Source organism: Trachinotus anak, unplaced genomic scaffold, assembly GCF_046630095.1.
Source record: "Trachinotus anak isolate AG129_WGS33_773 ecotype Australia unplaced genomic scaffold, CSIRO_AGI_Tana_v1 ptg000024l, whole genome shotgun sequence".
Taxonomy (NCBI): Eukaryota; Metazoa; Chordata; class Actinopteri; order Carangiformes; family Carangidae; genus Trachinotus; species Trachinotus anak.
This window is the reverse complement of record NW_027273875.1, coordinates 6,996,010-7,023,376: the sequence shown is the minus strand read 5'-3', so window position 1 is coordinate 7,023,376 and position 27,367 is coordinate 6,996,010. Positions and strand designations below refer to the sequence as shown.

At 39.7% G+C, this 27,367-nt stretch overlaps 2 protein-coding genes across 5 annotated transcripts in view; one reads left to right on the top strand and one right to left on the bottom strand.

Moving 5' to 3' along the window:
• Positions 1-1,230: 1,230 nt before the first annotated feature.
• LOC139608132 (calpain-5-like) lies at positions 1,231-12,185 on the top strand. The gene is made up of 13 exons (XM_071461622.1): positions 1,231-1,462; positions 3,454-3,642; positions 3,854-3,985; positions 5,069-5,277; positions 5,950-6,142; positions 6,225-6,415; positions 7,023-7,100; positions 7,195-7,390; positions 7,470-7,592; positions 9,749-9,951; positions 10,478-10,599; positions 10,700-10,836; positions 11,325-12,185. Exons 2-13 carry the CDS (start codon positions 3,478-3,480, stop codon positions 11,505-11,507), a joined length of 1,932 nt encoding a protein of 643 aa, XP_071317723.1. The 5' UTR covers positions 1,231-1,462; positions 3,454-3,477; the 3' UTR covers positions 11,508-12,185.
• LOC139608133 (serine/threonine-protein kinase PAK 3) overlaps positions 12,014-27,367 on the bottom strand; it is a 41,510-nt gene continuing 26,156 nt past the window's right edge. For 3 of the 4 annotated variants that reach the window (XM_071461626.1, XM_071461623.1, XM_071461624.1), the window contains 13 exons: positions 25,951-26,104; positions 25,790-25,827; positions 22,536-22,598; positions 20,886-21,041; positions 20,636-20,810; positions 19,777-19,840; positions 18,507-18,555; positions 18,297-18,409; positions 17,383-17,500; positions 17,077-17,176; positions 16,655-16,851; positions 16,383-16,520; positions 12,014-15,777 (listed from right to left, as the gene is read on the bottom strand). In XM_071461626.1, coding sequence (XP_071317727.1) covers positions 15,688-15,777; positions 16,383-16,520; positions 16,655-16,851; positions 17,077-17,176; positions 17,383-17,500; positions 18,297-18,409; positions 18,507-18,555; positions 19,777-19,840; positions 20,636-20,810; positions 20,886-21,041; positions 22,536-22,598; positions 25,790-25,827; positions 25,951-26,104 — 1,455 coding nt within the window. In that variant the 3' untranslated portion in view covers positions 12,014-15,687. The remainder of the gene's footprint in view (positions 15,778-16,382; positions 16,521-16,654; positions 16,852-17,076; positions 17,177-17,382; positions 17,501-18,296; positions 18,410-18,506; positions 18,556-19,776; positions 19,841-20,635; positions 20,811-20,885; positions 21,042-22,535; positions 22,599-25,789; positions 25,828-25,950; positions 26,105-27,367) is intronic. The other variant, XM_071461627.1, reaches the window with a different exon arrangement.

Sequence of the window (27,367 nt, the reverse complement as noted above, 5' to 3'; positions counted from 1 at the left end):
AAATTTAGCATGATGGAATAAGATTTTATAATGATGAGTTCAGTTTTGTTTATAGTTTCTTCAATTATTTCAGAATCTATTGGTCTATTTATATCTGTTGCAGTTTGTTTTCCAAATATGAGCAGAAATGTCATAAGTATGTTAATAATGAATTCCATATATTGCCCTTCGTAGTATTCATGTCAATAAATTAATGCAACATCATTTAATAAAAATAAAAAATCATACTTTATGAATAATGTGCACAATAACCAACTTCGGTGATTTGCTTCTGTGTTTTGTCTGAGTTTTTTGTTTGTTTTTGTTTTGCTTTGTTTTTTGTGGCAAAAATGAAAACTGATGCAAGTTTCTGAAGACGAAAAGTATACATACATTCCCTCAAGGAAGAGACCCTTTGACGTTATTGACCCTGTGAGCCTTTAACTAGAGCCACCATCAGGCTGCACTTTGGCTGCCCTTCATTCCCCCAATGCACTGACGTCTGCGAGTGACAGCGGGGAAGATTACTAGGCCTTGCTGCACTCTGTTACATTAAGTGCTGTCTTCTGTTTAAATACGTTCACGTCATACCCTGTTTGACTAGATATTTTCCATCCCTGCACCGAAACCCTTTTCTCATGAACTTTTGCTCACATATGAAACCCTTCATTGTTTTTTCTCATATCACTTTTAATCCAAATGATTTACTTTTATTTTAGAAATTTCTCATCGGCCTGTCATCTTAACTCCTGCAGCAATTCACCTCATTACTGTTGGCTTCCTCCAAGTATTCTTCTCAAGCTGCCTCTTTTGCCCTCAGTCTAAAGCTGGAATAATCCAGACAAGATTTTTGTCAGTCTGAGGGAGTCAAAGTGCTTCTGTGCTCCTTAAAAGTTAAGCCCACACTTTTGAGTGTCTGCCAGTTTGTCTTATTACCACAGTTCACTTACAGTCTGGGGATCGCACATGGCTTATTTGTTATTTTTCTTCAATTTGATTGACCTCTGGATAACTGGAAGATTTTTTTTTAGTACTGTAAACAAAACCCAACAAATGATTTAACAAAGATAGATGTGACATACAGTACAAACATCGAGGCAAATATTATATGACAGTTTTTTGTTGTTATTGTGAAAGAACAGGACAAGTTTCCGCCTGTTACACCTTTGAGTTGTAGGGTGGTATGAGGTAGAAGGTGTTCAGTTTCAGTCTTCTCTTCCCTCCCTCCTACTGTAATCACCATTTCAGCCTTTGCATAACACCTCCTGCTGCAGAGTGGGGCTCGTCAGACCAGTTTTCAGGCAGTGTTTGTCCTCACAGCCACAGGTTGAAACTCAAGAAATTGGATGTGGTTTTGAGAAAAGTGTCACAGTCGCCCCAATTGATTTATGTGACTGATATCATAACAGAAATGTGGTGATTGATTTTAACACATCTCACAGGAGCTTCACAGGACAGCACTGCAAGGATAAGCTCAGCACAGGTGAGTACTGTTTTTACTACAAGCTTAGTCTCTGTGATTCAGTTTCAGTACAGTATTTAGTTAGTTATAGTTTCATGTGATCAACTACGTATCCTTTACTGTGTTTTGTTTGATTAATTACCATCACTTTAATACTTTTTTATGAGACATCTTTAGTTTCTCAAGTCACAGTGTTGCCTCAAACCTTTACGCCTGCGCTTCCTTATGAATGATATGTGCTGACTCATATTAACATTTCAATAGGTAATATTTTATATTTCTCTGTGTCCATTTAATGATTTACAAAGAGGGTTTCTCTGGTACAATTGGGCACTAACTTCACTAACTCCAGCACTAACTCTTGATTAAAATATGAAACATTTAAGCATACCTGTGGCCTGGTGATACCTGTTGTCGGATCTGATCTTATGTGTTTGTTTTCTTGCCGTGATACCACTGAAAGAGACTAAAACACTTTTAACATTCCCACCATGTCCTGACATGTATGATGAAAATGTGTGGTATGTGAACTGCAGGCACTTTTATACAAATTAAACAGAGAACATCATACTAAATAGTGCATGAAGCAAAGTTTTTATAGGCCTGTACTACACTTATGGTCCACTAAAGAAGAGCAAATAACCAACCAAAAATAACCTGCCTGAGCACATTAGCCAGGAACTCTCAAACAGATAACATTCACACACGTACAAACAGGCTCACAACTCTGTCCCTTACCAGAGCCACAGAATGTTTTATTTTCTCAGTCAGAAAAATCTGATGGCTACGTATGACGTGAAGATATAACACTCCTTCTTCCATACGTCATATTCTGGAGTAAAACAATGACAGGGAGGTAATAAAATCCAATATAAAATAGAATAACGCAGGGCGGGTGTGGCTCTTATAATACACATGAATATATAGGTCACTGGTGTGTGGGTGGGGCAATACAGACAGGTACAACACCTGGAAACTTCCTTAATGTGGAGCAGGAAAGAATCACTGTCTGCTGCCGTCTGAGAGATACGGTGGACGGTAATTTATTCATTTATCGCTTTAAGATTCCTCCTCTCAGAGTTATCTAATGATTTTTCTAATGCTACAACCTCTATATTAATGTACACTGTATATTACAACCTCATTTCTCTTACTTCACATCAAGTCGGTGCTTTTATATTTCCAGACATTTCATTATTTAACATTTGACTTGTAAAGAAACACAGGTCATTTGGGGCTTCTTATAAGGAACAAATTTTATGTCCATTGAGAACTTATTGCTTCCAGTAAATTAAACTTTGTTTGCTGTAATGTGTTATTCTTGGCAAAACAAAAACTCAAGATGTATCCAAAATAACTATCCTGAGTCATATTGCTCAGTCCTAAGGGGTCAGTGTGAGGGGACAAAAGATCAGGGGTTAAAATATCATCATTCCCCAGAAAATACAGCTGTGTTATTCGTCACGGATTCTGTCATGAACATAATACCTCCTTTTTTTATGCACAGTCTGGCTTTAAACACATGTTGTTGTTCTTGAAATACTTGACAGTTTAGGTTAAAACTGACCCATGAAGTGTCGATCATATACACTGTGACAGCCTTTGTTGCCTGTTGTTAATTTATGAAGGATATGTAATTAATTTGTTTTCCCGTCAGTCATGATGCATTTAAAAATTAAAAATAAAAAGTAAAATTTAAAAGACATGAGTGAATTTCCTTTGTCCATCAGAGAATTGCAGCACATGTGTCTGTCAGTAAGTCTCCCACACTTAACTCAGGTTAGATATAAACAAGTTTTGGTTTTTACAATGTTTTAAAAATATATTTTATATCTTCCACTGCAGACTCATCAGTAAACTCAGACTGTCCAGAGGGACTCTGGGTCACAGGGCTCTATCCTGTTTATGTGGGAATGAAGTAGTGGGGAGATTTATATGATGCGCTCCAGCAGTGTTGCTGCTAAACACTATATAAAGTCTGAAAACGTCTGGTGTCTGTCATTAATCTGCAGCTGTGAATCTTCAGCATCTAGACCATGTTCTCCTCTGCTACCCCATATAAAAACCAGCACTATGCTGACCTGAGGAAGAACTGTATCCAAGACAAGAAGCTGTTTGAGGATCCAGAATTTCCAGCTACGAATACATCGCTGTATTTTCGGAAACCACCTCCTGGAACTGTGGAGTGGAAACGACCAGGGGTGAGTCACTCAGCTTTGGTAGCGGTCCATCACTAGGATTCATCATTGAATGCAATTATTGCTGCTGAAAAGAATAGAGTGATTATAAAAACTACAATTTAAATAAAAATCTATTAGACTTGCTTTTTTCCCTCATTTGTGGTGAGGTCTTCTACAAATCCTTAAGAATAAAGTGTGTACTAAGTCCATCAAGTTATTTTTTCTCTTGCAGGAGATAAGCAATGATCCCCATCTGTTTGTGGAGGGCATCAGCTCCCATGACCTGAACCAGGGAGTTGTTGGGAACTGCTGGTTCGTTGCTGCCTGCTCCTGTCTGGCTTTGAAGCCAAACCTCTGGAAGAAGGTGAGTTTACTTGGTTTATTTACACTGTGAGTCAAGGGATTGGTGTATTTGCTGTTGGTAATTAAGTATTAATAAGGCTAATAGACACTGTAGCTCTGGTAAGAACAGATCAAACTGCAGCTACAGCAGGAGGATTAGGCTTGAGACGTGTAACAAGTTGATACACATTTCAAATGATTTGGAGCAAAATCCTTTGGTGAAATAACTCATGATAATGAGTCAGATTGTCTTTGCTTGTATATGGTATCATATAAGCCACTGTGTTGTGCCATTTCTATGAATTTGACATAATCCTAACTAATATTTTTAGAAAACAGTCTGTGAAACTGGAAAACTGAACAATGAAGAATCAAATGTCAGCCACAAACTTTATGTTCAGGTTTTTTTTCCCTCTCCTGTTCAGAGAACTGAGCGTGCCAGACTGATAGAGCCCAAGTGATTCATTGGTAGTTGGCCACATATTTTGGGCTTTTTGATCTTTCTGGTAAAAAGTTCCCGAAGTGGCCTATTAACTAAAAGAAATAAACTGAAGCATCCAGCACTTGTTTGCAGTATCATGAACTTTAAGCAAGGGGGCTATCGCTACAAAGTTTCTAAAGCCACAAATACCTTCAGCTGATGACTGGATTAACATTTTTACTATGTTTTCTCTTTATTCTATATTCTAAAAAGCTTTGTGTTCCTTAAATAAGAGTTTGTGAAAACATGGGGAAGATACATTATACACTCAAACCTTGTGTAAAATTACTATTGTTGTTATTTTTCTGGAAATAAGCATAGGTTCTGATTATACTTTCAAAATATATATGTGTAGCCTGTATTGTATAAAAACGCTGATATCCATAGCTCTTCTCCTTTGCTCTAAATGCTGTATGACTGATGTATGAGACATGATTAGAAATTAAAAACAGTTTTCTGAATTGTTATAATTTATGTCTACGGCCACTGCTGACTGATGTATGTGGATCTGTCAGTTACATCACATTTGGAGCCATGTGCCACTTCGTTTATAGCAGCTCACTGCTTCAACTGAAAATGAGTAATCACACTGATATTTGTTACATTGTGTTTGTGTGTTTCCAGGTCATTCCTGACTGGAAGGACCAGGAGTGGGATCCCAAACACCCGGAGAACTACGCAGGAATCTTCCACTTTAATTTCTGGGTGTTTGGCGAGTGGATAGATGTGGTGGTGGATGACCAGCTGCCTACAATCAACGGAGAACTAATTTACTGTCACTCAAAAAACAACAATGAATTCTGGAGCGCTCTGTTGGAGAAGGCCTACGCCAAGTAAGTACACTTAAATCAGATTGTCCTTTATTCAGACATTGATTTTTTATCTTCTTTTTAATATGTAAAAATATAACCATATGTTATTCAATTCAATTCAATTCAATTCAATTCAATTTGTATAGCACCAAATCATAACATGCATTATCTCAAGGCAGGATAAGGTAGTGCCTTGAAATATTATCGAGAGAAACCCAATAGTTTCCACAATGAGCAAGCACTTGGTCCTTTTAACAGGAATATTTGCAAAGGAACAGGAAGAAAGTAATTGTTCTAAATGATTAATAATTAGAATTATATAATAATTCAGTTATATAATTATAATTATTAATAATAATTATAATAAATGAATATGTATTATTATTAAAATATAATAAAATACAACAAATACAAAAATAGGTCCTGTTACTTCCTTACTACTTAACACTGATAACAGCTATACAATAATAATATATAATATAATAAAACATTATTGCCTCTTTCTATACACTGTGCTAAGCATATAAAAGTTTCAAACTCTGTTTTGTAATGTTATATTAAATTGGCAATATGTCAGTTTGTATTACGAATATATAAAATGTTGTCTTCTGTATTGTTAAACACAATACATTTTGTATTAATCCTGTAACACTTCCAACATCTAACTAAACTTGTGATTGCCCTGCACTCCAGGCTTTCCGGCTGCTATGAGTCGCTGGAGGGAGGAAACACTGGAGATGCAGTGGTGGATTTCAGTGGAGCTGTGTCTGAAACCATCAACTTGGAGGCAGAAGCTTACTATAAAGACCAGAAAAAACAAGACCAGCTGTTTGAGGACCTACTAAAGGTCTATGACCGTGGAGGAATCATCAGCTGCTCCATTAAGGTTTGTACTGTCTCTGTGTGTTCATGTCTTCGTCTCTGTACCTAAGAGAAACTGACCATTGTGAACTACTTGTTCTCATTAGGCACAGCCTCATGAAATTGAGAACCGGATGGCAAATGGTCTGGTGAAAGGCCATGCATACTCAGTGACAGCAGTGAAGAAGGTACGTTTGGGTCACGGGCTGCTGGCCTACTTCAAGAATGAAACCATCCCTCTGATCCGCATGAGGAACCCCTGGGGCAAGATTGAGTGGAAAGGAGCCTGGAGTGACAGGTGAGAGATTGTTGGAGTTCATTTATTCTCCATGTTTTTTTTTTTTTCATTGCAGATGATAAAATTGATCACTCACTCATTGCCTGAAGTTTAAAAGCTGACTGTAAAAAGCTTATTGTTTCCTTCATGGACTAGAACTTCTGATCAATTTAAGATCATATTAGGGACAACGGGTTCCAATTATAACAAGCAAAAAATATATAAAACCTTCCAAAGAAACTTTATTATTATCCACTCCCAAAAGTCATATATATGCAGAAACAGGGTTCTGACCAGTGGAAGAACTCACAAGCTGACCTGGGCCACGCATGATAACTGAGAAGGAAGTATTTCATCATGTTTTAGTGAAACATACTGAGCATACGGTGGGAGAGCAGAGACATGGACATTGCTTTAGTTGTCAGGTGTCTTTTTTTTGATGTGAAACCATTTTTGAAAAATAATCTAACTGCTGTATATCTAACCTGGTAACAGCACCTACTCTATGAAAAAATACCATATTTAATGACTCAAAAGGTGAGTTTTGTGTAGATTTTAAAGGTGTTTATTTGTATTTAGAAGCACTTCATAAGTGTGTTAACCATTTGCTCTGCTTGTTGTTTGTCAGCTCTGAGGAATGGTCAAAGGTTGGTGATATGGAGAGGGGCAACCTTGGCATCACAGTGGAGGATGATGGAGAGTTCTGGTAAGTGGTTAGGTTCCCCCTTTGTAATGGTCCACCTGTGGAGTTTATCTCCTGCTTGAGAGTGTAATCATGCGTGTTCTGTTTGCACCCACAGGATGTCATTCACAGACTGGTGCAAGTTCTTCACAGATGTAGATGTTTGCCGTCTGATCAATACTTCGCTGATCAGTATCCACAAGACGTGGAATGAGATTGTGCACTTTGGGAGCTGGACCAAAAACGCAGAGCCGCTGTTAAACCGCTGTGGTGGCTGTGCTAACCATAAGCAGACATTCCTGCAGAACCCACAGGTACCACACGCTTCTCACATCACCTGTGTTCACGCACATATACGCCTGTATATTCACTCCTTTTCAACTTCTTTTACAGTATTTGTTTGATGTTACGAAGGAGGTCGATGAAGTTCTTATCTCTCTGCAACAGAGAGACATGAAGATCCACAGAAGGTTTGGCCAAGGAGAAAATCTAAGCATTGGGTTCAGTGTCTTTAAGGTAACATATGATAAAACTTCCACCACCCACTATACTCTACTGATCTAATGAACAGGTAATAATTGAATAATTGCATTTTGCATAATAAGAACCAAAAGACTTACAAATCAGGGGCAAATGACAGTGAAAGGCTTGAAGAGTTTGTGAAATATTGCACAAAGGTCAGGGTGAGACTGACTGTGATGATGAGTTCATTACAGAGGAAATAGTGTTCGTCTGGGGTAAGGACATTAGTCAAAAGTTAGTTTATTTAGGGGGAAAACAGGGTCATTTCTTCACATTTTGGCTTTCATTTGACTTTTCTACTCACTTGTTGAGCCAACAGTGAAGAGTTGTTGGGTGTTTCTAATGACAGGCAGACATTACTTGACCAGTTTATCAGAACCAAAACAGATCGTTCAACAAGTGGTGAAATCATACATAATTAAACACAAAGAATGCACATACTTTGGTTGATTGTTTCAAGCTGAAAAACGCAGTGGAAACAAACACATTTGGGGACTGTTTTTTCTGAGCTCTCAGTAAGGTGCAGGCTGTTCAGTGGCCTGTGTGCTGGTACTCTGCCTGTGCAGCTGCTATAAAAATCTCATTTAATTTGGCGGTTGGTTTAGATTTGAAAAGCTCATATGTTTACATTCCTTCTGAGTTACAATATACTGAATATATACGAAACCACAACCACACAAAAAGAATAAAAAGCATAACACAAAGACTGGTAGAATTATAATACAGTAGGGAGCAATATTCATAAAGACTAATTACTTTTTTTAAAAGCCACTGTAAAACATGCCGGACTAGATTTTATCTCATATGCAGGGATTAGTTTGTCACTCTCAAATGAGGTCATGTAACCGTATGTGGTAAAACTGACATTACATTTCCCGTAAAGTGATTTACTCCTCAGAGATTTGGCTAAGTTCACACACTATACACTCTTATCATGCTGACAGAAGTTCTGCCAAAGGGGCAAATTCTGGACTGCAATAATCGCTGGTGCCACACAGCACAGGGCCTGTGATTAGAAAAACAGCTGTGCGCACGCAGTCTGTCGAACTGCTGTGGGCTTAAAACCTTAACCTGAATTTAACCTTCGTCATCTACAGTCATTGTGCAAGAGCTGTATCCTCCTCCTTTATGTGTTGGACTCCAGACACTGTGTCCACATTCTCAACAGGATTTTCTTTTTCTTAACTGATCACACACCACTCATCCTACCAGTAAATATTATTATGTATTACTCTTAACTTACAATAACACTGAAAAAATGCACAGTTACTGTATACTGAATTCAATTTGTATTCACTGTTTTGCCACCAGGTGGCAGAAGAATATGTGCAGTTGGTAAACAGCAAATTATGACTCTTTTAGACACTGTTTTAACCCTTAACATTTAATTTTGTGTCTGTGTATGTATTATATGTCTATGTATTGTGTCATAAGCTGCATTATACAGAACATTTTGGGAGTGTTTATGTGTGTCAGCTTTATAACAGTCAAAAAGTAACCTTTGTGTTATATCATGTCATGTATCAGTCATAGACTGTGTATAAAAATGGACATAGACTCCACTGGTTGTATTGAAGTCTATGGGAAAATGGCCTTACTTCTCACTTCATTTATTACCTTAGTAAACATTTTCCTACTGAGTTTATGGTCTCAGTCGCTAGTTTTAAGTCTTCTTCAATACAACATGATGTTCATTTTTTAAATTATGGTCCCATTTAGAGTAAAATAGACAATGAGACAGTGTGACTGACAGACTGCACCACACACAGTGACCTGTCTGACAATCAATAGTAAAGAGCAGGTCAGAACCACCCCTCACTCCTCCTGAACTCCACCTTCTCGTCCAAAAATCAAGGCTCAAGGCTTCAGTTCACATACCTGTGGGTGAAGTCACGGTGGGATGGCACTTTTTTTTGTATTAGTATGCACGGTCCATCAAGCCTAAACTGGTCTAACCACAATGGCTGTGTGTTTATATTCAATATGAACTAGTATCCCAGAGATCCGGTGTTTACATGTGCAAACACATAAGAACCAGGGTACAAGTGCACATGTAAATATCACTTGCCAGACTTTATCCCCAATGAGTAAAGCAAATGAACTCTTTACTTAGAAAATGAACATTAAATAAAGTGGTTTTCCTTTTCCAGGTGGAACTGAACAGGAAGTATCGGATGCATGACATCCTGTCACAACCGTGTGTGGAGACGTCCACCTACATCAATGCTCGCACAGTGTTTCTGAGAAGCATGCTGCCACAGGGCCGCTACGTCATCATCCCCACCACCTTCAAGCCTCAGACACTGGGGGATTACATGATCCGAGTGTTTACCGACGTGGACTCAGGGTGCAGGTACAGCTGTGATGTCAGTGTGAATCAGCAGTGTGGCTGTGCTTAATGTTTGCAGACAAAAATGTAATGTCGTAAGCGTTATCTTACAATCCTCAGGTCATAAGAGACACTTAAGGGGAAGCGAGAACATGCTGTTCTTTGACTGTTCATTTCAGACACTGATGGATGGATAATTTCCAAGAAAAGCACACAAACGAGTGTTTTGGAAAGTGGAGACTAGAAAATTTACCCATAATGGGTGTTGGTGGTCTGTCAACATCACTCTCCCACTGCTTTTCTTGGCCAAAGTTTCTGTTTTACCAAAATTTGCTTTGTTTTTGACATTCTTTTTGGCAAATCTAAACACAGGACCAAATCATGTTTGCTGACATACAGGTCGTCCAAGCTTTCTAGTCCAACCAGTGTTGTGTCTACGAAACACAGACATAATGTCACAATGTTTGCCAGTTTTTCAATTTTATTTTCAGAGTCAGAGCATCAAACTCAGCTTGTCTTCTGGTTCTTTAATTCTCCTCCACTCTCACAGGGAGCTGACAGAGGATAAGCCAAAAGTAAAATGCTGGAGTTCATTTCTAGGATACCCACAAGCTGTGACTCACATCTATGTCCATGGAGCTGAGGGGCTGCAGAACCAGGACAGCACAGGAGGTTAGAGGATGTCCCACAAGCTAGAGTTCACCCTCACATGAAAAGTCATTTTTCCACCAGTCTAGTTTCCTGAAACATATCTCCACCTGTTTTCATGCAGGTGCAGACCCCTACGTGATCATATCCTGTGAGGGCCAGTCAGTGAGGTCCCCCATCAAGAAGGACACCTTGCAACCAGAATTTGCAATCAGTGCCATTTTCTACAGGAAGAAGCCAAGAAAGCCCATAACTGTGGAGGTAAGATGGCACCTGTCTGGTCCTGATGACTGTAATTAATCTGAGTGACAGGCGATGCAGAGGGATGGTTGGTCACTGTCTTGTGGAGACCATGTACCCCCAAAATGAAAACTTCACAGACTCAGAAAAATGGCCTTGATTTAAGCTCAATGTCATTTTTCAGTAATTCAGTATGACTTTAAAAGGGTTTGAAAACATAACAAGGTTAAGTTGTATAAACTTTCATTGTACCTAAAAGTGAAAAAAAATGATAAAATTCAGAAATATACTACAAATGTAAGAAACCTGTTAAGCTTCCCCATCTACATGTATATGTAATGGCAGCTTTTCTTGGCTGTAATTGACAGGACAGGATCATCATGTTCACCTGAACTCAACATAATTAAATCAGAGTCATCAACCCTTTGTCAAAGCCCCACAGATGATCACTTGGTAATATGACACAGTATCATTCCCACCTGTATTAAAAAGTGACTGGTCCTCCTCAGGTGTGGAACAGTAACGCAGTGAAGGACGAGTTCATGGGCCAAGTGGTGCTGTCTGGGTCGGTGAATGACACCACTGAGCCTCACAAGCTTCAGCTGAGGAAGCGAGGGCGGCAGATGGCTGATGAGATGCCGGGTAGCATCGGTGTGAGGATCATCACTGCGACTCAGCTGACGGCCATGTGACCTCGCCAGTGACCTGAGAGACAGCTGAAATATTTTTAGTGTTGAGCTGTGTGGTGTGAACTTACTTGACACGTGCCATCATCGAAGCACTAAAACCAACAGCAGTAAAACCTGTTTTCAGGGCACTATTGGACAGACTGAATGTCACTTCCTGTTAATTACTTTTTACCAAATATCTTTTCTCTTATTACTTTTTTGAACAATTTTTGTATAACTTATAAAACATTTTTGTATTGACATTTTGCAAGATGCTTGTGAAGATATCATTCACCTTTTTTTTAACCCTATAGATAATGAACAATACATACAGTTATCATATGTATGGCCTATATAGTCATCATTATTCAGAGAACCTACTATATGTCCAACTCATAATTCATGTATCATCTCTTTTGCATGTTCCATCAGTGCATATCATCAAGTTTCACTCTCATGATTATTAACAAAATGCAAATGACATAACAAATCAAAATAAATTCAGCCAAAGAGTCATGGTAGCCAACAAGCATTGTCACAACTCTGTTTTTCTTCCTCTTTTTATTTCAGTCCAGTTCCCAAACTGCAATATTTTGTTTTTTTTTGTTTTTTTTTTACACTCAAGACACAGCCATGCACAATTCAAAGTTCAAAAAGTCTATTGCTTCAACCACAATTAAAAATAGTTTATCCAAAACCTCATTTCCCCGTCAATCATTTGTCCTTTTTCAAAGATGAGGAAAGGCCTGCTGAGGTATGCCAGATGGATCAGCAGTTTTACAAAGCTAGACAATAATAAGAGTAATAATAATAATAATGATAATAATAATAATAATTTAAAAAGTAACATTTTTTGTCTTTGTTCCATTCTCTTGATACACATTAATAGAGGAATTTTTCACACCACGTGTACAGGTTTACACATTCAGAAGATAGGAATGTACAGGCGCAACCACAGAAAAGGGGCACGTCAGCGGTGTCTCTTGTCCCGAAATACACCTTTGTGCTCATAGTTCAGACCTGTACATGGGGCAGAGGCCAAACGTCCCAGGGCCGGCGAAGCTTCCTGACAGGCCACCCACACCTACCGCACACACACATACATGTACTAACACTCAGCAGTGGTACTCAGGACAGACTGTGTGGGCCCGCACACAGAGTGCTGCATTCATCGGCTCTCTGTCCAGATGAAGGAGTGTCCGATAAAGCCCAAACAGGAGAGCTGGATCCAGGAGTGCAGAGACAGCGTGTGTTTGTTTTTCTCTTTTTGATTTCCAGGGTGCAAAACATTTATTGATACATACCATAGAGCAACCTGAATATTGTCATTTTAAGTTACATAATTCTGAAAAAAGGGGGGTTTTCCCGTCATATTTACATACATACATACATATCCTAACAATCTTAACCTATTTGAAGATGAGATACAGTGTATAGTTTGTTTTACATGCATGAATTCTGTTGCATCCTCCTGTCTAACATCACTCCTTCATCTTCTGTACATTTGCTGTACAATGGAGGTACAATGTGACTAAGCAGCTACCCTGCACCTCAAAGTCAAGGTGGACAACACGAGTGAGGCATCTTCTAGTGCAGATTGAGGTAGCCCCCTAACACACGCAGACACGCACACTCACGCACAGAGGGATGCTACATGGGAAACGCCTGACGAAGCTACCAAATACCGACACAAAGTAGATGACCTCTGTACAGGAATGAGTTTAAACGCTTACCAGGTATGGAAGGAATGTTAGCAAACAATATGAACCTCTACTACTGTTTCTGTTTTCAGTGCTCAAGGTACAATCATGAAATGGCACTCACTACTTTGCTCAGTGAACATTCCCCCTCTCTAATCTGCCACATGTCCAAAAAACTCACCACAAAACAGACAGATCACATGAGAAAAGTCACATAAGACACCATTAAAAGACAAAAGGACACTGGAGCATGAATGAGCAGCACTGAAATACCAAAGGAGAAGAAGAAGAGGGAGGGGGACCGGCGGGTGAGGAGGATGGTTGGTGCCCAGTGCCTTATTAGACATGAATGTTGTTGAATATTTAGTATGTTCACCTGGACAGGGAGAGATAAGGATGCCAGGATTTTGCTGGCACAGTCACAGTCAAGTCATGTATCAATGCAGTCTAAGATCACAAGATGTATAATGCCCCATGCTCCTGGAAACAGAGGAATCGTTAACAACTGGAACAACACTTACATTTCTGCTCATACCTTAAAGTTTTGATGTCTCTCATAACCTTTGACAAAGTTATTTAAACAGTCAATGGACAAATGAGGTGATTTTTTTTGTCTTGTTGCAGATTGTTGTTATTATATTCAGCATATTTTATGTTTGCAATCTTGTTATTTCCTGCTTAAGGACTAAGGACATGAGGATACAAGGAAACTGTGATAAATGTGGCACTGGACGTTCAACTCACTGTGGGTAAATAATTACATGACCTTCTGTTTGCCACTGTCGTAAAAAAAAAGAGCTCATTTGAAAATATGAAATGTTGGGTTTTAGGATTTCCCACTGTCCACTGTGTGCAGGCACTATCCATCACCAGATACAGATTTAAATGAAAACATTTATATTTCTGTTGAGTCTCTGATCTAGTATTTGTCTTTCCTTCTATTTCAGTCTTAATTGTCAGATGGAATAAAAAAATAAAAAAAGGCCTGAACATTAATTAAGGTAGATGTTGAATTGTCTGCCTAATTGTGATTTATTTACAACACAGTACGACAAGAAAAGAAAAAAGAAAACCACAAATACTATGGTATGGTTAATCTTATTTGAGATGCTTGTACACAGTGAATGTCATAGTGTGCCTGGACATGCATTTTTAAATGGTCTGTCTAATTAGCAAATAAATTTCATGCATTAGTAATGAAACTGACTGCGAATGTGCACTATTTTAGTCTGTCGTTACTCAAACAATTTCTGCCACAGTTTACAGTACCAAATGTTGATTTAACTATGTGACAGGTCACCTACATGTCACTGTAATCATGTGTCCGTCACTTTCCTCCTGAAAATGATAAGAAATTATGTATATTATATATTAAAATTTGGTATTTGCATGTGTGATCTGCAGCTGAGTCACATTATAGATTGATGCTGACTTTCAGTTCAGGCTGAAGTCAACATTTCATGTAGGGAAACTCTACACCAACAGTTTTTCAGTATTTAAAACAGTCAGAGCATTAAACCTGATAGTATGCTGTCAGTTATGCAAATAGTAGAAATCAGTAAATGAACTGCAGGTAACCTTCATGAACAGTGATTTCTGTGACAGAGACTCTCTGAAAGAAAATGGCTCAAATGAACTAGAGACCCGTATCTCTTCACTGACATGAAGCAGATCACTGAAGGATGTTTAAAGCTGGCGTAGGTCATGTGAAATTATTCCTGACTTTTTCCCCTGTAGATGCACCCCTACACACACACACACACACAAACACACACACACACGCACACACACACACACACAAATCCACCACCTTGAGATGTGACAATCTGCAGAGGAGCAGCAGTGTTTCTGCACAGAGCCATAGTCATGCAGGCAAAGGTTGGGTCAAGGGTCACTCTCTCACATCAGCTGGTCACTGCAGGTGCAGGTGTGGCCTGATCGTGCTCCGTGGAGGGACTAGAGGAAAGAAAAACAAGCCTACAACTGGCCAGGTAAGGAATCAGGGGCTCTTCAGTTTTTCTTAGTTCCTCCTCTTCACTCCTGAAGTTTCTTCTTGAAACTGAGCACACTTTCTTTTCAATTTTTTCACCCCATGTTTTTGGGGGGTGTTTGGGGAGCGATTGCCTCCCGAACATAGACATATGACACAAAGAGATGTGCACAGTTTGCACACACGCACATACACGCGCCCAGACACACACACACACACACACACACACACACACTTGTGATGGACTGCTCTACAAGTACAGAGTGCTGGAGAAGTAAACGAAGAGGCAAGGTCTTTTCAGCAGCATGGGCCGAGAGGCTGCAAGGCCAGATGTCCGTCTACATATGAGGCCTGGGGGTCTTTTGTCCTTGTGCTGTCACTGTAACTCACACAAACCCCCTCCTTGTGCTGTCACTGTCACGTCACCCACCACCCATACCTCAAAGTCCCTGCCCCCACGAACGCACACAACACAGGCAGGGCTCCAGCCTCGGGTGCGGACAGAGGGCACTCCCTAGCGACTGCTGTTCTTTATGGCTTCCTTCGCGGCTACAATCAGAGGCGTCAGGCTGGATAGAGGCTTCGCCAGCTTGAGGAAGGAATGCTGTAGTGGACAGAGAGGATATGTAGATATTATTTTTAAAAAATGACATTTAGTGATGTTTGGTAACATCTGGAGCAGATGTTGAGGGTAGAAGATGGCAAAGGTGGGAGGTGAAATCTTGATGAGCCATCTTTATCAATATTAACTAGCAATTTCAGGAGTAGAAGTACCATTAGTCAGCAGTGTTTGTTTGTTCATATATGACTAAATTATTAGTGTTGACACAAATTGTATCAAGTAAGATTAGCAAAGGGTTTTTTTTGTTTTTGTTTTTTTTTTTTGCTATTGTTTGGTTTCACGGATATGTGTCTTCTGCTAGATGGTTTTGAAAAAACCTCAAGATCCCGAAGAAGGCAAGATCTGCCACTTTGAACTTAGATCCCAATATTGTTCAATAAAAGATTGCATCCAGTCTCCAATACCAGTGTCAAATTTTCCCTTCCGCCACTGGTATCTTCCTGCACCTAACTAAAGTATTTCTCCTTGTCCAATGCCACCCGCTTGATGCCACATCATCCTCATTGTCAGTACTAGACGATGTACGAGATATTACATGTGGCAAAACTGGGTGTACATGCATGTTTGGGACTGAGTCTCAGTTTTACCTGTAGCAGCTCCTTGGCAGAGCCTCTGCGGTCCACATCCATCTCCAGGCAGCGGTTGAGGAAGTCTCTGAACACAGATGACAGCCTCTCTGGGTTCTGCAGCTCTGGAGTCCCATTGGTAGCTATCAGATACAGCGCCTGAAAAGATGGATGTGGTCAAACAGACTATCAAATGATGGCACTATAGAAAAAAAAAATCGGAATATTTCATTTTCATGCATACTATATGACCAAGCAGCAACAATCTTGACTTGTTTTTTTTTTTTTTTTACCCTGAGTGGATTCTCATTCAGGTAGGGCGGCTCTCCCTCCACCATCTCTATCGCCATGATTCCCAGAGACCAGATATCCACTTTTGGGCCATAAGCCTTCCGGGTCACCACCTCTGGTGCCATCCAGTAGGGCGTTCCCACCATGGTGCTGCGTTTGTTCTGCTCTGGAGTGATCTGGGCACAGAAGCCAAAGTCGGCTGCAGAGGGAGACAAAGGGAGAGAGGTGCCGTGGTGTGTTAAACATTTGGTTATTCATTTTTACTTTCTATGTTTCCATATTTCATTCAAGCTGTCTTTCATTTAACACAATTTCATATCTCTTAAACTGAATCTGAACCACTTGTTTCTCATTAATGGTGCTTTTTACTTTAATTCTTCCACACTAAAACCAATTCAGAAATGTCAAAAAAGTAAAGACTTACTAAGCTTGACGGATCCGTCCATACCCAGGAGGATGTTATCACTTTTTATATCTCTGTGGATCACCTGGTTGGAGTGTAGGAAGTCTAGAGCTTGAAGACACTGTGAAGAGGGAGGAAAAAAAGCTAAAAATATATCTGATCAACCCCCACACCTGTACTAAACACACACAGTATTAGGAGTCTTTTTCTCCTGGTTGGTGAAGTGTTCACATGCTTTTTTATGTGCCCAACTGAATTTAAGGCTCAGCTCATCATAGCCACAGAAGCAGTGGGCAGTATTGCTGATGTCTAAACTTGGCTTCTTACCTCTCTGCAGACCGCAGCAATCTGGCCCTCATCCATGCAGGTCTCAGTCACTACATCTGTCAATGAGCCACCGGCCAAATACTCCATCACCACCCATAGCTCATCTCCCACCAAGTAACTAAACAGAGGAAAGAGAGGGGGGGAGACGGAAGATGAAACATTCTCGTAGTTCTGAACCGGACTGGCATGACTTTCATAATGTAGACTTCAGCTCAGCTGTTGCTTTGATAGTCTGACAAATTCAAATCACTTGTGTGGTTTAATCCCTATTTGAGTGTTAAAACAGCAGATGGCAGTAAAGCACCTTAAGATGAATGCTGACTACTGTGAAGAGGGAAAAGGAAGAAGAAGAATGAGCTGAGGAAGAAGAAAAAGACCTGAGAAGGAGGCACAGAGGATCCCTCAATGTCATTATGATAACAACGTGCCTTGACCTCATTTCACGTCTGACTAAAAATCTGTTCATTTTGGCAAGTTAACATCGGATACATTCACACAGCTGTGTGAGCTGTGTGAGAACCTTTAGAAAGAAAACCAAAAAAATGCAAAAATGATTTTACATATGCTACAAAAGCTACAACATCTGTTTCCTATACCTGCCAATGTCTCGTCTGTGTATCATGAAATCTTTGTATTGACCTGGTATTTCCTGTATCATGTAAATGTGTGCAGGAGCAAGATAATGTGTAAAACCACAATAATTTATGCTGAAATGGTTAGTCTGTTAAACTACCAGAAAAATAATTAGCAATAACTCTGATAAAGGCAAAAAAAAAAAAAAATCCTGGTCTCTGCTTCTCAGATGTGAGGATTTGCTGCTTTGATATGTCATGAAACCTGATCTTTGGACCTGTGGGGTGTCACTTTGGGCTCCAGGAAAATGACTTATAATTCTGTTCTGTGTGAAAACTGACCTGTCCAAATAGTTCACTATGTTGGAGTTCTTGTTTTCCCTCATCACCAAGATCTCATTGATGATCAGCTCTTTCTTGGGCTGCTGCTGCAGGTTCATCTGCTTAATGGCCACCTGAGAAAACAGACAAGGAATTTGCAACTCAGAACAAACGTAAGCCTGGTGGCTTAGTGAGGAAAAAGGAATAATATACAGTATAAGAGTGTTGTACCTCTTGGCCAGTTGCTATGTCGATAGCAGTGTACACAGTGCCGGATGCTCTGTAAAAACGCAAAATCATAATCACGTCAATGATACATCATCGAAGTGTTTAAAATGAGTCATAGATACTGATAATCATAAAGAGGTGTGTTCAAATCCAACAAATTCACACAACAGCTTTAACTAAATGGTGTGCTATATGATTACTACTTTGACTATACAGAGTAAGGTAACTCTGAAAATTGATTTAATGAAAGGTTTCAAGAGACTTACAGTGTAGACTTCAACAAATTTACAGTCATCATCATTTCAAGCTGCTACTACAGGAGCAGTGCTAACTGGGCTTAGAAACACGTAATGGCCTGTTATAACTTAATTTGACTTAAGAAGAAGACTCTGCTGGGATGGACGGACACAGTCAGACTGAGTGGATGAGTTAGCTTGGTAGCTAAAGACCTTTATTCCTATGATTTTAAAATATCACCAGCTAAAATTAAGTGCTAATGATGTCATGAAATAATAAATTACCATGGCGATGCCCCAGTGTTAAACAGTCTACACTTGTGTATCTACACTTGATGCCAGAGGCTTAACAAACTGTATGTGTGCTTCACAGAAACTTAGCTTATATTGAATTACCTCAGCAGTGATGAGCACTAATGCTGGATGCACGAGGAATGTATGGTTTCCAATACTTGGTCAAACGAATGGTATGCAGCCATTCTGACCTTATTTGGAAGTGTAACTCCTGATAGTAAAAACCTTCACTCGGGCCTCTAGTCTTTCCACTTTCTCTGTTTGCCTTGCTGTCAGTTGCACCTGTGTACTTTCAGAGGCTATGAATAATGAAGCACAGTTCCTGGTATTAATAAGTTAAAGATAACCTGGTGGAGAGTAAATAGACAGTAATCTATTGTTTAAGATAAGAGCTTCCTGATCAAATGTTGAGCATGTTAGAAACAGATAAGACCTATACCGTTTTTTATCTGTGCAGATGTGTAGTGAACAGAGAGAGAGCTTTAAAAACAGAAAGACAAGGAGAGAGAGTGGGGGAGAGAGAGAGAGAGAGAGAGATATGGCTGAGCTAATCTGGCCCTTGGCCATTTCAGGATACAGTTCTCATTTCCTCTCTACTTATTTTTCTCCCAGTCATTCAACCTAACCTCTGCCTCTCTGAAGTGGTCACTGTAGCTTCATCTCTCCTGGCGAGACTGACTGCTGCTGAAATTGCTCCATTTCAATAACTGTGACGACTGGTTGATGATTACTGACGGACTTACCCTTGTCCTATTTTCTCGAAGCGTGTGTACTTCTTTTTGGGATCCCCCACGCTCACAATACTCCCTGAGTCAGAGAGAAAACAGATATATAACATTTGAGCTTGTGTGGGCGCACCCCTTCATGACAGCCTTGACACAAACACACAAATATACAGAAGACATCACTGCAGTACCTTTTCTGCCTTTCTATTTCAGACAAGCGCTGCCTCGTAGTGCAGCTACTGCAAGTACATGCCTCTCTACTTTACAGTGCACACGGATTTGGCCTGAAGTTGCATTGCAGAGAGAGGAGTGGTGTAATGAAGGCCACAATTAATGAAAAAACACCTCTTTGCCCCCCTTTTTTTGCATAATTCTTCTAAATACATAGAATTGGTGCACTGAAAGTAATACGTGGAAAACCTCAACTGGAAACCAGATATCCAGCCTGTCTTCTGAATTACCACACAGTGAATTATTCGATACAGCCACACACACACAACCACAAATTGACGAGCACACACATACACATCAGGGACACTGAGGTCATGTCCTCAGTATTGTTTTTGGACATGAGTGGAGTTTAACCTTGGGTGTGGAGTTAACGCTCAACAATCTTTTGGATGATTGTGATCATTTTTAGAATTAGTATCTTTAAATTTGATTGTTCTCAGGCAAATAAACATATAAAATGTCAAGAAATTTAGGGTTTCTCCACAAAAATAGTTTCTGGCTGCGTGGAGGAAGCTTTGAAACCATATTTAGATTATCATGTACAAAGATACTGAAAATATAACTAACAATTAAATGAACAAACAAAATCTAATTTGGACTTTCTAAGTTTCTGAAGAGCTGCTGTGATAAACATAAAAACACATACTGAGTCTCTCCAGAATCTCCTCATCTGTCATTTTGGACTTCTTCCTCTGGCGGTCAGTGTGGCGATACATTGTGTTGGATGTGTTCTCAGGCTGCACCTGCGACTCCGGCGGAGTCAAAACTTCTTTCACAGGGGTGGGAGGCTTTGGTGGGTCCATGACAGAGCGCGTGTAGATCTGCAAGAGGAGGGAAGAGTCACAGAAATGCATTTGCAGCAGAGTGACTTCACCAGTCGTGCCGCGTGAACTCACAGATTTGGTGTGCTCGGGCCGAGGCGCGATGACCGGGGGCAATGCGTCGTCATCATCCTCATCTTCCTCCTCCTCCTCCTCTTCCTCTTCCTCCTCATCCTCCTCCTCTGACACAGGTGGAGCAATCGGGCTCTCTGACGACGATGTTTTGGCACCCTGGAGGGAAGAGATGTGCGTAAGTCTGGATGCATGCTCCATGTAGCAGCATGGAGTGAAAAGAGAAGATGCAGATCCTCTAAATCTTTCCCTAAATTATTAACAAAATTATTCTTTTCTCTATGATAAATTGTCACCGCAGTAAAGAGCCTGCAAACCCCAAACCAGCCAGGTACCGAGTTTGAGTTCTGGCCAGTTGAGGTTAAACAGGACTCTGTCTGCCATACAAGCTCTAGTGATGGTGACTTAATTTCTAAATCCTGTCAATCACACAGTATAACAGATTCAGATTATTGTAGATGGAAAATGCACCATATTCAGTAACATGTAAGTCAAAGCAGCCAGAAAAAGGAGCCCATTTGATCAACAGTAACAAAACACAGTTAATCTGTTGTGATACTCTGTGCTGGAACAGTGCATCAGACATTTTGTGCAAAAAAAAAAAAAAAAAAAAAACCCACAAATGAATCAGGTTAAATTCTGTTAATAGTGGAGGAAAGCATTATGAGTCGAGTGAGAGCTAAAGAGACAAGCGCAAAAAGAGTGAGGTGCCATTTAGTGCAGTTGATCTGAGGGTATTTAAGTTGAAGGCTCGGATCAGGTGGGCTTTGAACCAATGATGAGAATGAATTTTTACCTAGAAACAAACTTTTCTATATTTAACTGTGCTATAGGAGAAAACATGCTGCAACACTCCAGTAAAGTGCAAAATGGTGATGAAGTGTAGACATCCTCTTGATGTGGGAGATACCTTTTAACTAGCATGATTACTATGCCTCAGACATATTCATTCTACCTAATGGTCAGCCTTTATTTCCCCTATCCAAAACTCTGCTAGCCTTGGATCATCTTCCTCTTATGGAATGGAAACATTTCATCCATTTCCAGTTTCGTCATGCATAAATGAATCAGTGCAGCTTAGCTCTAGTGATTAAAGGGGAAGGGTCTGGCTGAAGGAAAGTCCCAGTCCTTCATTCAGACATACTGGGCCTCTGACCTGCTCCAAGGAGGGCTGAGCCAGGACTGCAGTGCAGAAATGAGTGTCTGGCTAACTGTAAGCAGTGCCATGTGTTTTTCTTTTTTTCTACAGAGCCATGCGGTAATGTCTACAATGGTGATGAAGTTACAGGCACATTATTGGCAATGTGGATTAAATAGTAAGGAATATGAGCTCATACATGCAGTTTGATAGATTGATCATCACAACCCTCTGTGGCATGCGCCCCTGCCCTGCCATTTCAGACACGGTCCATTCAAACAAAAGATAAGTGGTGCTCTTGTGGAAGATAATAAATACATGTGAAACTAATAGATCCAATCATACCCCCCACGAAATTTCAATACAGAGAGTGATGATGCCTCTAAAATCAAATATTTATGTGCATTGTGCATCAGCCAGTTGGCATAATCAAAATTAGGAGATCAAATAGTGGAATTTAGCTTCAAAGCCAATGCAGAGATACATCATGTGGAGAAGTAATATGGAGGAGTTACCTTGTCAAATAATGCGCTGCAGGTTCTAAGGCTGACAGGAGGCCCAGATGACAGCAGTCGGTTCTGAATGTGAAGGTTGAAAATGGGAGGATTTACTCAAAACAAACCCACACAATGTTTAAGAGTAAGTGGACTTCAGGGGAGGAGGGGGGAGAGGGCAGGGGTCCGCTACTGAGGGATGGACATTAAGTCCACAAATTGTCCTCCTTAAAACACAGCATGAGGAGAGGACATGATAGAGACAAATCATGCCACCTGAGGACTGTCCTTGCACAAGGCTAGAACATTGTCCCTCTTCACTTTCATTTCAGTTTCATCAACATCAAATGTTGCTGAAGTCACCTTTGATTTGGACGCTACAGTGGGGACAATCTCATGTATGCACCTGATTTCTGATTTCCTCATCACATGGTAAAGATGCAATCCATTAATTATTAGACAACCAAAATGATGAGATTACACCTCAGTTATTGTCCAGCATTGACACAGCATACACATAAGCACACTCACATACACAGGATGAACTTCTTTACTACTGTATTTGTTTGTGTTACTCTGATGCACTTTTTGGCAAACACTTCATATTACATCATAAAACTTTACATCACATCAGTCTGACTTAACTAACTCTCAGTGTTCAATGTAATAAAATAATGCTTTGCATTATTATTATATAATATTTGAAACTAGTCTTGTAGTATTCACTTTGACTACAAGTGTTTGTGTTGTTTGTAGTTGCTTCTGATGCTTCAGCATAACAGGAAAATGGTTTCACTGTAGATAAAGAGAGCAGCCGCAGACTTTTTATAACACTGATGGAAATGAAGCGGCTGTTTTCATTGATCTGAATGGATTCATGCTGTTTTCCATTATACTATAAAAATACGAACAAATAAACATTACAACTTGCATCACAACTTTTACTGAGCTGTGGCTTAAACTTGTCCTTACAGGTGCTTTTTACTTCTGAATGTCAACCCATTTGGAAACTTTAAATATGACCTTTCATGAGTTAAATTACATTCGTGTACAGACTGAAAAACACTGACTGGACTGTTTTAGGATTAATAATGTCACGATAATTTTAGACCTGACTGAACTTTCAAATATTTCAAATGACAAATCACACCAAGCTGCTACAGTATATAAACATCAATACAGACCTGATATTTGCAACATTATTGAGTTGTTGTGGATACATTTCATATCATTATTCATCTGTTCCTCTGTTTGCAGAGCCACTCATGTTTTGTGTGAGGGTAACCAAACTGTGTGAAACATCTCTCTAAAGTGTGGCATCCATGCACCAATTTTGTGAAGTAATAATTTCAACAACACACAAAAGAAATGTCAGGAGCAACATCAATGTTGTTAACGTAGTTTTATGAACTGTGGTCGAGCTGCCTTTGTTGGTTGACATATGACTGCTGTGGTCTGAAGTTACCGAGCAATTTCATCCTCAGTTCTGTTCTAATAAATTTACAAAGTTTCCAGCCAAAAAAAAAAAAACTCTGGAGTGAATCTATTGTCTGGTAGAGGCAGACACTGGCACAGGAAGTAAAGTTCAGATTTCCTCACTGCAGTCCTTGAATCTAAAATTCAATTGTGACTTTTTAATTGGCTGGATTAGGATGCGACAGCGTCTGCTGTGCTGAGCTAAGGTCAAGGTGAGTCAACCTAAAACATGAACAATTGGCTCAAATGGCTGCTCAAAGATGGGATTTCACAACAGGGCCAGTAGATAGTTGTCTTTCTTCCATCTTTCTAATGCATTATGAGTAAAATTGCTTTAAACTGTTATTTTCCTTAATCCTTGATAACAAGACAAGATAGCAGCAGGACAGTAGCAGGTGATAAGTACAGAAGTGAATGGGAGTTGCTTACAGAAAATAACACACCAGGTCTCAAATATTATACAGCAGAAGCTGGTGTTCAAAATATTCTGACAGAGAGCATCAGGTTTCTTATGAGACTGTTTGCATCTACAGACCAGTTACTCGCACCTTTCCTGTAGTTCTGCTCGTCTCAAACAATGTGGTCCAACCTTAGGACAGAATCTGTGGCACTGTAGCCAGTAGCTGAGTCATCACTGCAGCCGTGGACCACTGTGACAGTCCAAGGCTGAGATGCTCTCAAATACCCTCACTGTGCTCGCACAACCTTTTAGACTCACTGCCACACCCCGCTTGCCCTTCACTGGCAAAGAGCTCTTTTCGAGCAATAGCTCTGCATGAAGTGATCCCAGTGTAGTTCGCCTGGGGCAGCGAATCCCACTGAACAGACTTGGATTCCACTTCTTCACCCAGCTGAGCGTGCACGGGCCAAGGCATTCAAAGCATAGATTACTCTGGTCAAAGCCAGGAATGAGGTCAGCACAGCGGGAGTCCTTCTAGATGCAGTTGAGCCTCCAGTGAAGCCTGTCTATGGGTATTTCAAAATCTGGTTAAGTAGATTGGAAAAATAAACAATGAGCAGGGCAGCAGTAGCTCACGCAGCAGTCACCGTTTCTGTGCACGAGCTGCAAAACTCAGTGGCGTTTACGTAAAATTCAGGGCATTGTGCCACACAGTCAGAGCAGTAAGACTCCAGAGGGGAACACAAACATTTTTCCCATTAGAGGGGTCTGAGGTCCGTGTGAAGTGAATATGCTTGAGAATAATACAGTCCATCCCAGAAATTTCCAGATGGAGTCGGTGAGAGTAAAGTAAAGAAGATTTACTGTTGTGTAGCCGCAGTGGTATAATTGCTCTGAGGTTAAAGACGATGAAATGAAGCCACATAATGTTGCAACTTACCTGTTAAATCATTACAGTTATATAAATCATAAAAAAATAAATTTCCTTTGATGTATTACTTAGAGTTGAGAGATTTTCAAGAAGCAATGAAATATGGCAGAGATGGTGCATGGCTAAGAACCAAAGACTGGGTTGATTTGTAATTGTAATTTTTTTTCCTGTAATAACCAGACAGTCTAGAGAGGACACGATACACAGTGCAGCAATAAAACTCCCCATAAAACAGGCAGACGAGCCACCTCCAAAAAAAAAGGGACATTCTAAATTACAACATCACAATTATTTTCAAATTGAGCATTAAATAGTAGTTAGATACTATTAACTGGCATATATTTTGTCAGGTTATCATTTTATGGTTATTTTTCATTAAAATATTCTTTAAAATCCTTAAATATAATATTTAAGTTTAAAAAATAACCAGCACAAGCAAAAATAAGTTTAGACAAAAAAACAACTCACCAATGTGTTTGCTGCTATGTAGCCATGTGCCGACTTGTCTGTAAAATGAAAGAGAACTTTCTTATAGAGACGGCATATCCTTGGTATTAGACATTAAAATAAATGTGAAATGTTTTTGCTTTTTTTTTATTTTATGGTGTGAGTATTTTGGTGTTGCTTACCTCCAGAGGTGAAGCTCATGTATTTCTGGTTGTTGACGGTCTCTTTGGAGTCGTAGAACTTTAAGACGTCCAGCACGGCCTGCGGGTTCTTCTTCTGCTCCAGCTTGGTGATGTTCGAGGTCTGTAGGAGCCGCGCCCACTGCTCTGGGATACCCTGTAAAAAATAAACAAAGATCACATGTTACAAAAAGATCTTCAGTGAAATGTTGCAGTTAATTTGCAATATGTAAGTTTTGTCTTGAGGAAAGAGTGTGGGTTGTTAACAGTCCCTCAGTCGCAGCCAGAGACTGACGCAGTGTTTCATTCATGCCATCTTTGTACACTTGTGCATATTTTTAAACCTAAAGAAAAACTCAGTGTGCTGACAAAGTAAGTCTGCTGTTGTGCAGAAGTGGTGGCATTAGGGGCTCCGAGAGAGATGATGCTTTGAAGTTGGATCAAGGTGCAAATCAACAGCAATAGGGAGAGTGGTCTGGTTTAAAACTGTCTTCGCATGTGTCACAGGCAAACAGCTTATCAAGTGAACAAGGAACTATGTGTCACTGATGTCATGGACCGAGGGCTCTACATTTGGAAGTCAAATGATGAGACTACATATTCCTCAGTGTAAAGGTTGTTTTAGAGGGTGATGATGACAAGACTTAAAGTGCTCGCCTGTTACTGTATTTGAAATAAGAAATGTTCCCGCCTAAACAAAGAAGCCTAGACTTTTACCGATTGTTACAGATTAGTGGTATTATTGTGAAACCATTTAAGATTCATGTTTTTCCTTATTATAATGATTATTTTTAATACCAAATGGAATTCACAGCACAGCACATGAATATCTGTTTATGTCCTCTCATTATCTGATGTTAATGCTTTTCTCATTACAGAAGATCTCAGGGGTGTGGTAAACAATAACATGAACGCTTGTAAAATATATTGCACCTATCCTGCAACATCCCCTCATACAGTGCAGTGTAAGAACAGAATTTAAAGTACGGTGCATCTTTATAAATGAAGATTTACTGTATGTACTACAATACTGTGAACCATCACCAGTGTCTGGGGCCTCAAACTGAAAACATTAAACATTAAAAGTTTTATACATTTTGCACTGGGGCTGTTGGATGAACCACTTGTGTTAAATAGACATTGAGGTTTTATTTCTTCCTACTATATCTGGTTAGAGAACCTGATCGTTGGAGCTGCTATAAAGCATAAAAAATAAAGTTTAAATGCTTCCAGGCTTTCTCTATGAATAACTGAAAAAAAGACTGGATCAAATTTAATATGAAGAACATCAAGCGGAGAAAATAAAAGAATAAGGAAATACTGTGTCATGGTGTTGTTATCCAGGCTTTTGCAAGAATAAAACATCTGCTGAAAACTGAAACTGCAGCTAAAATGTAATTTACCAAGAAATACTAAAGGA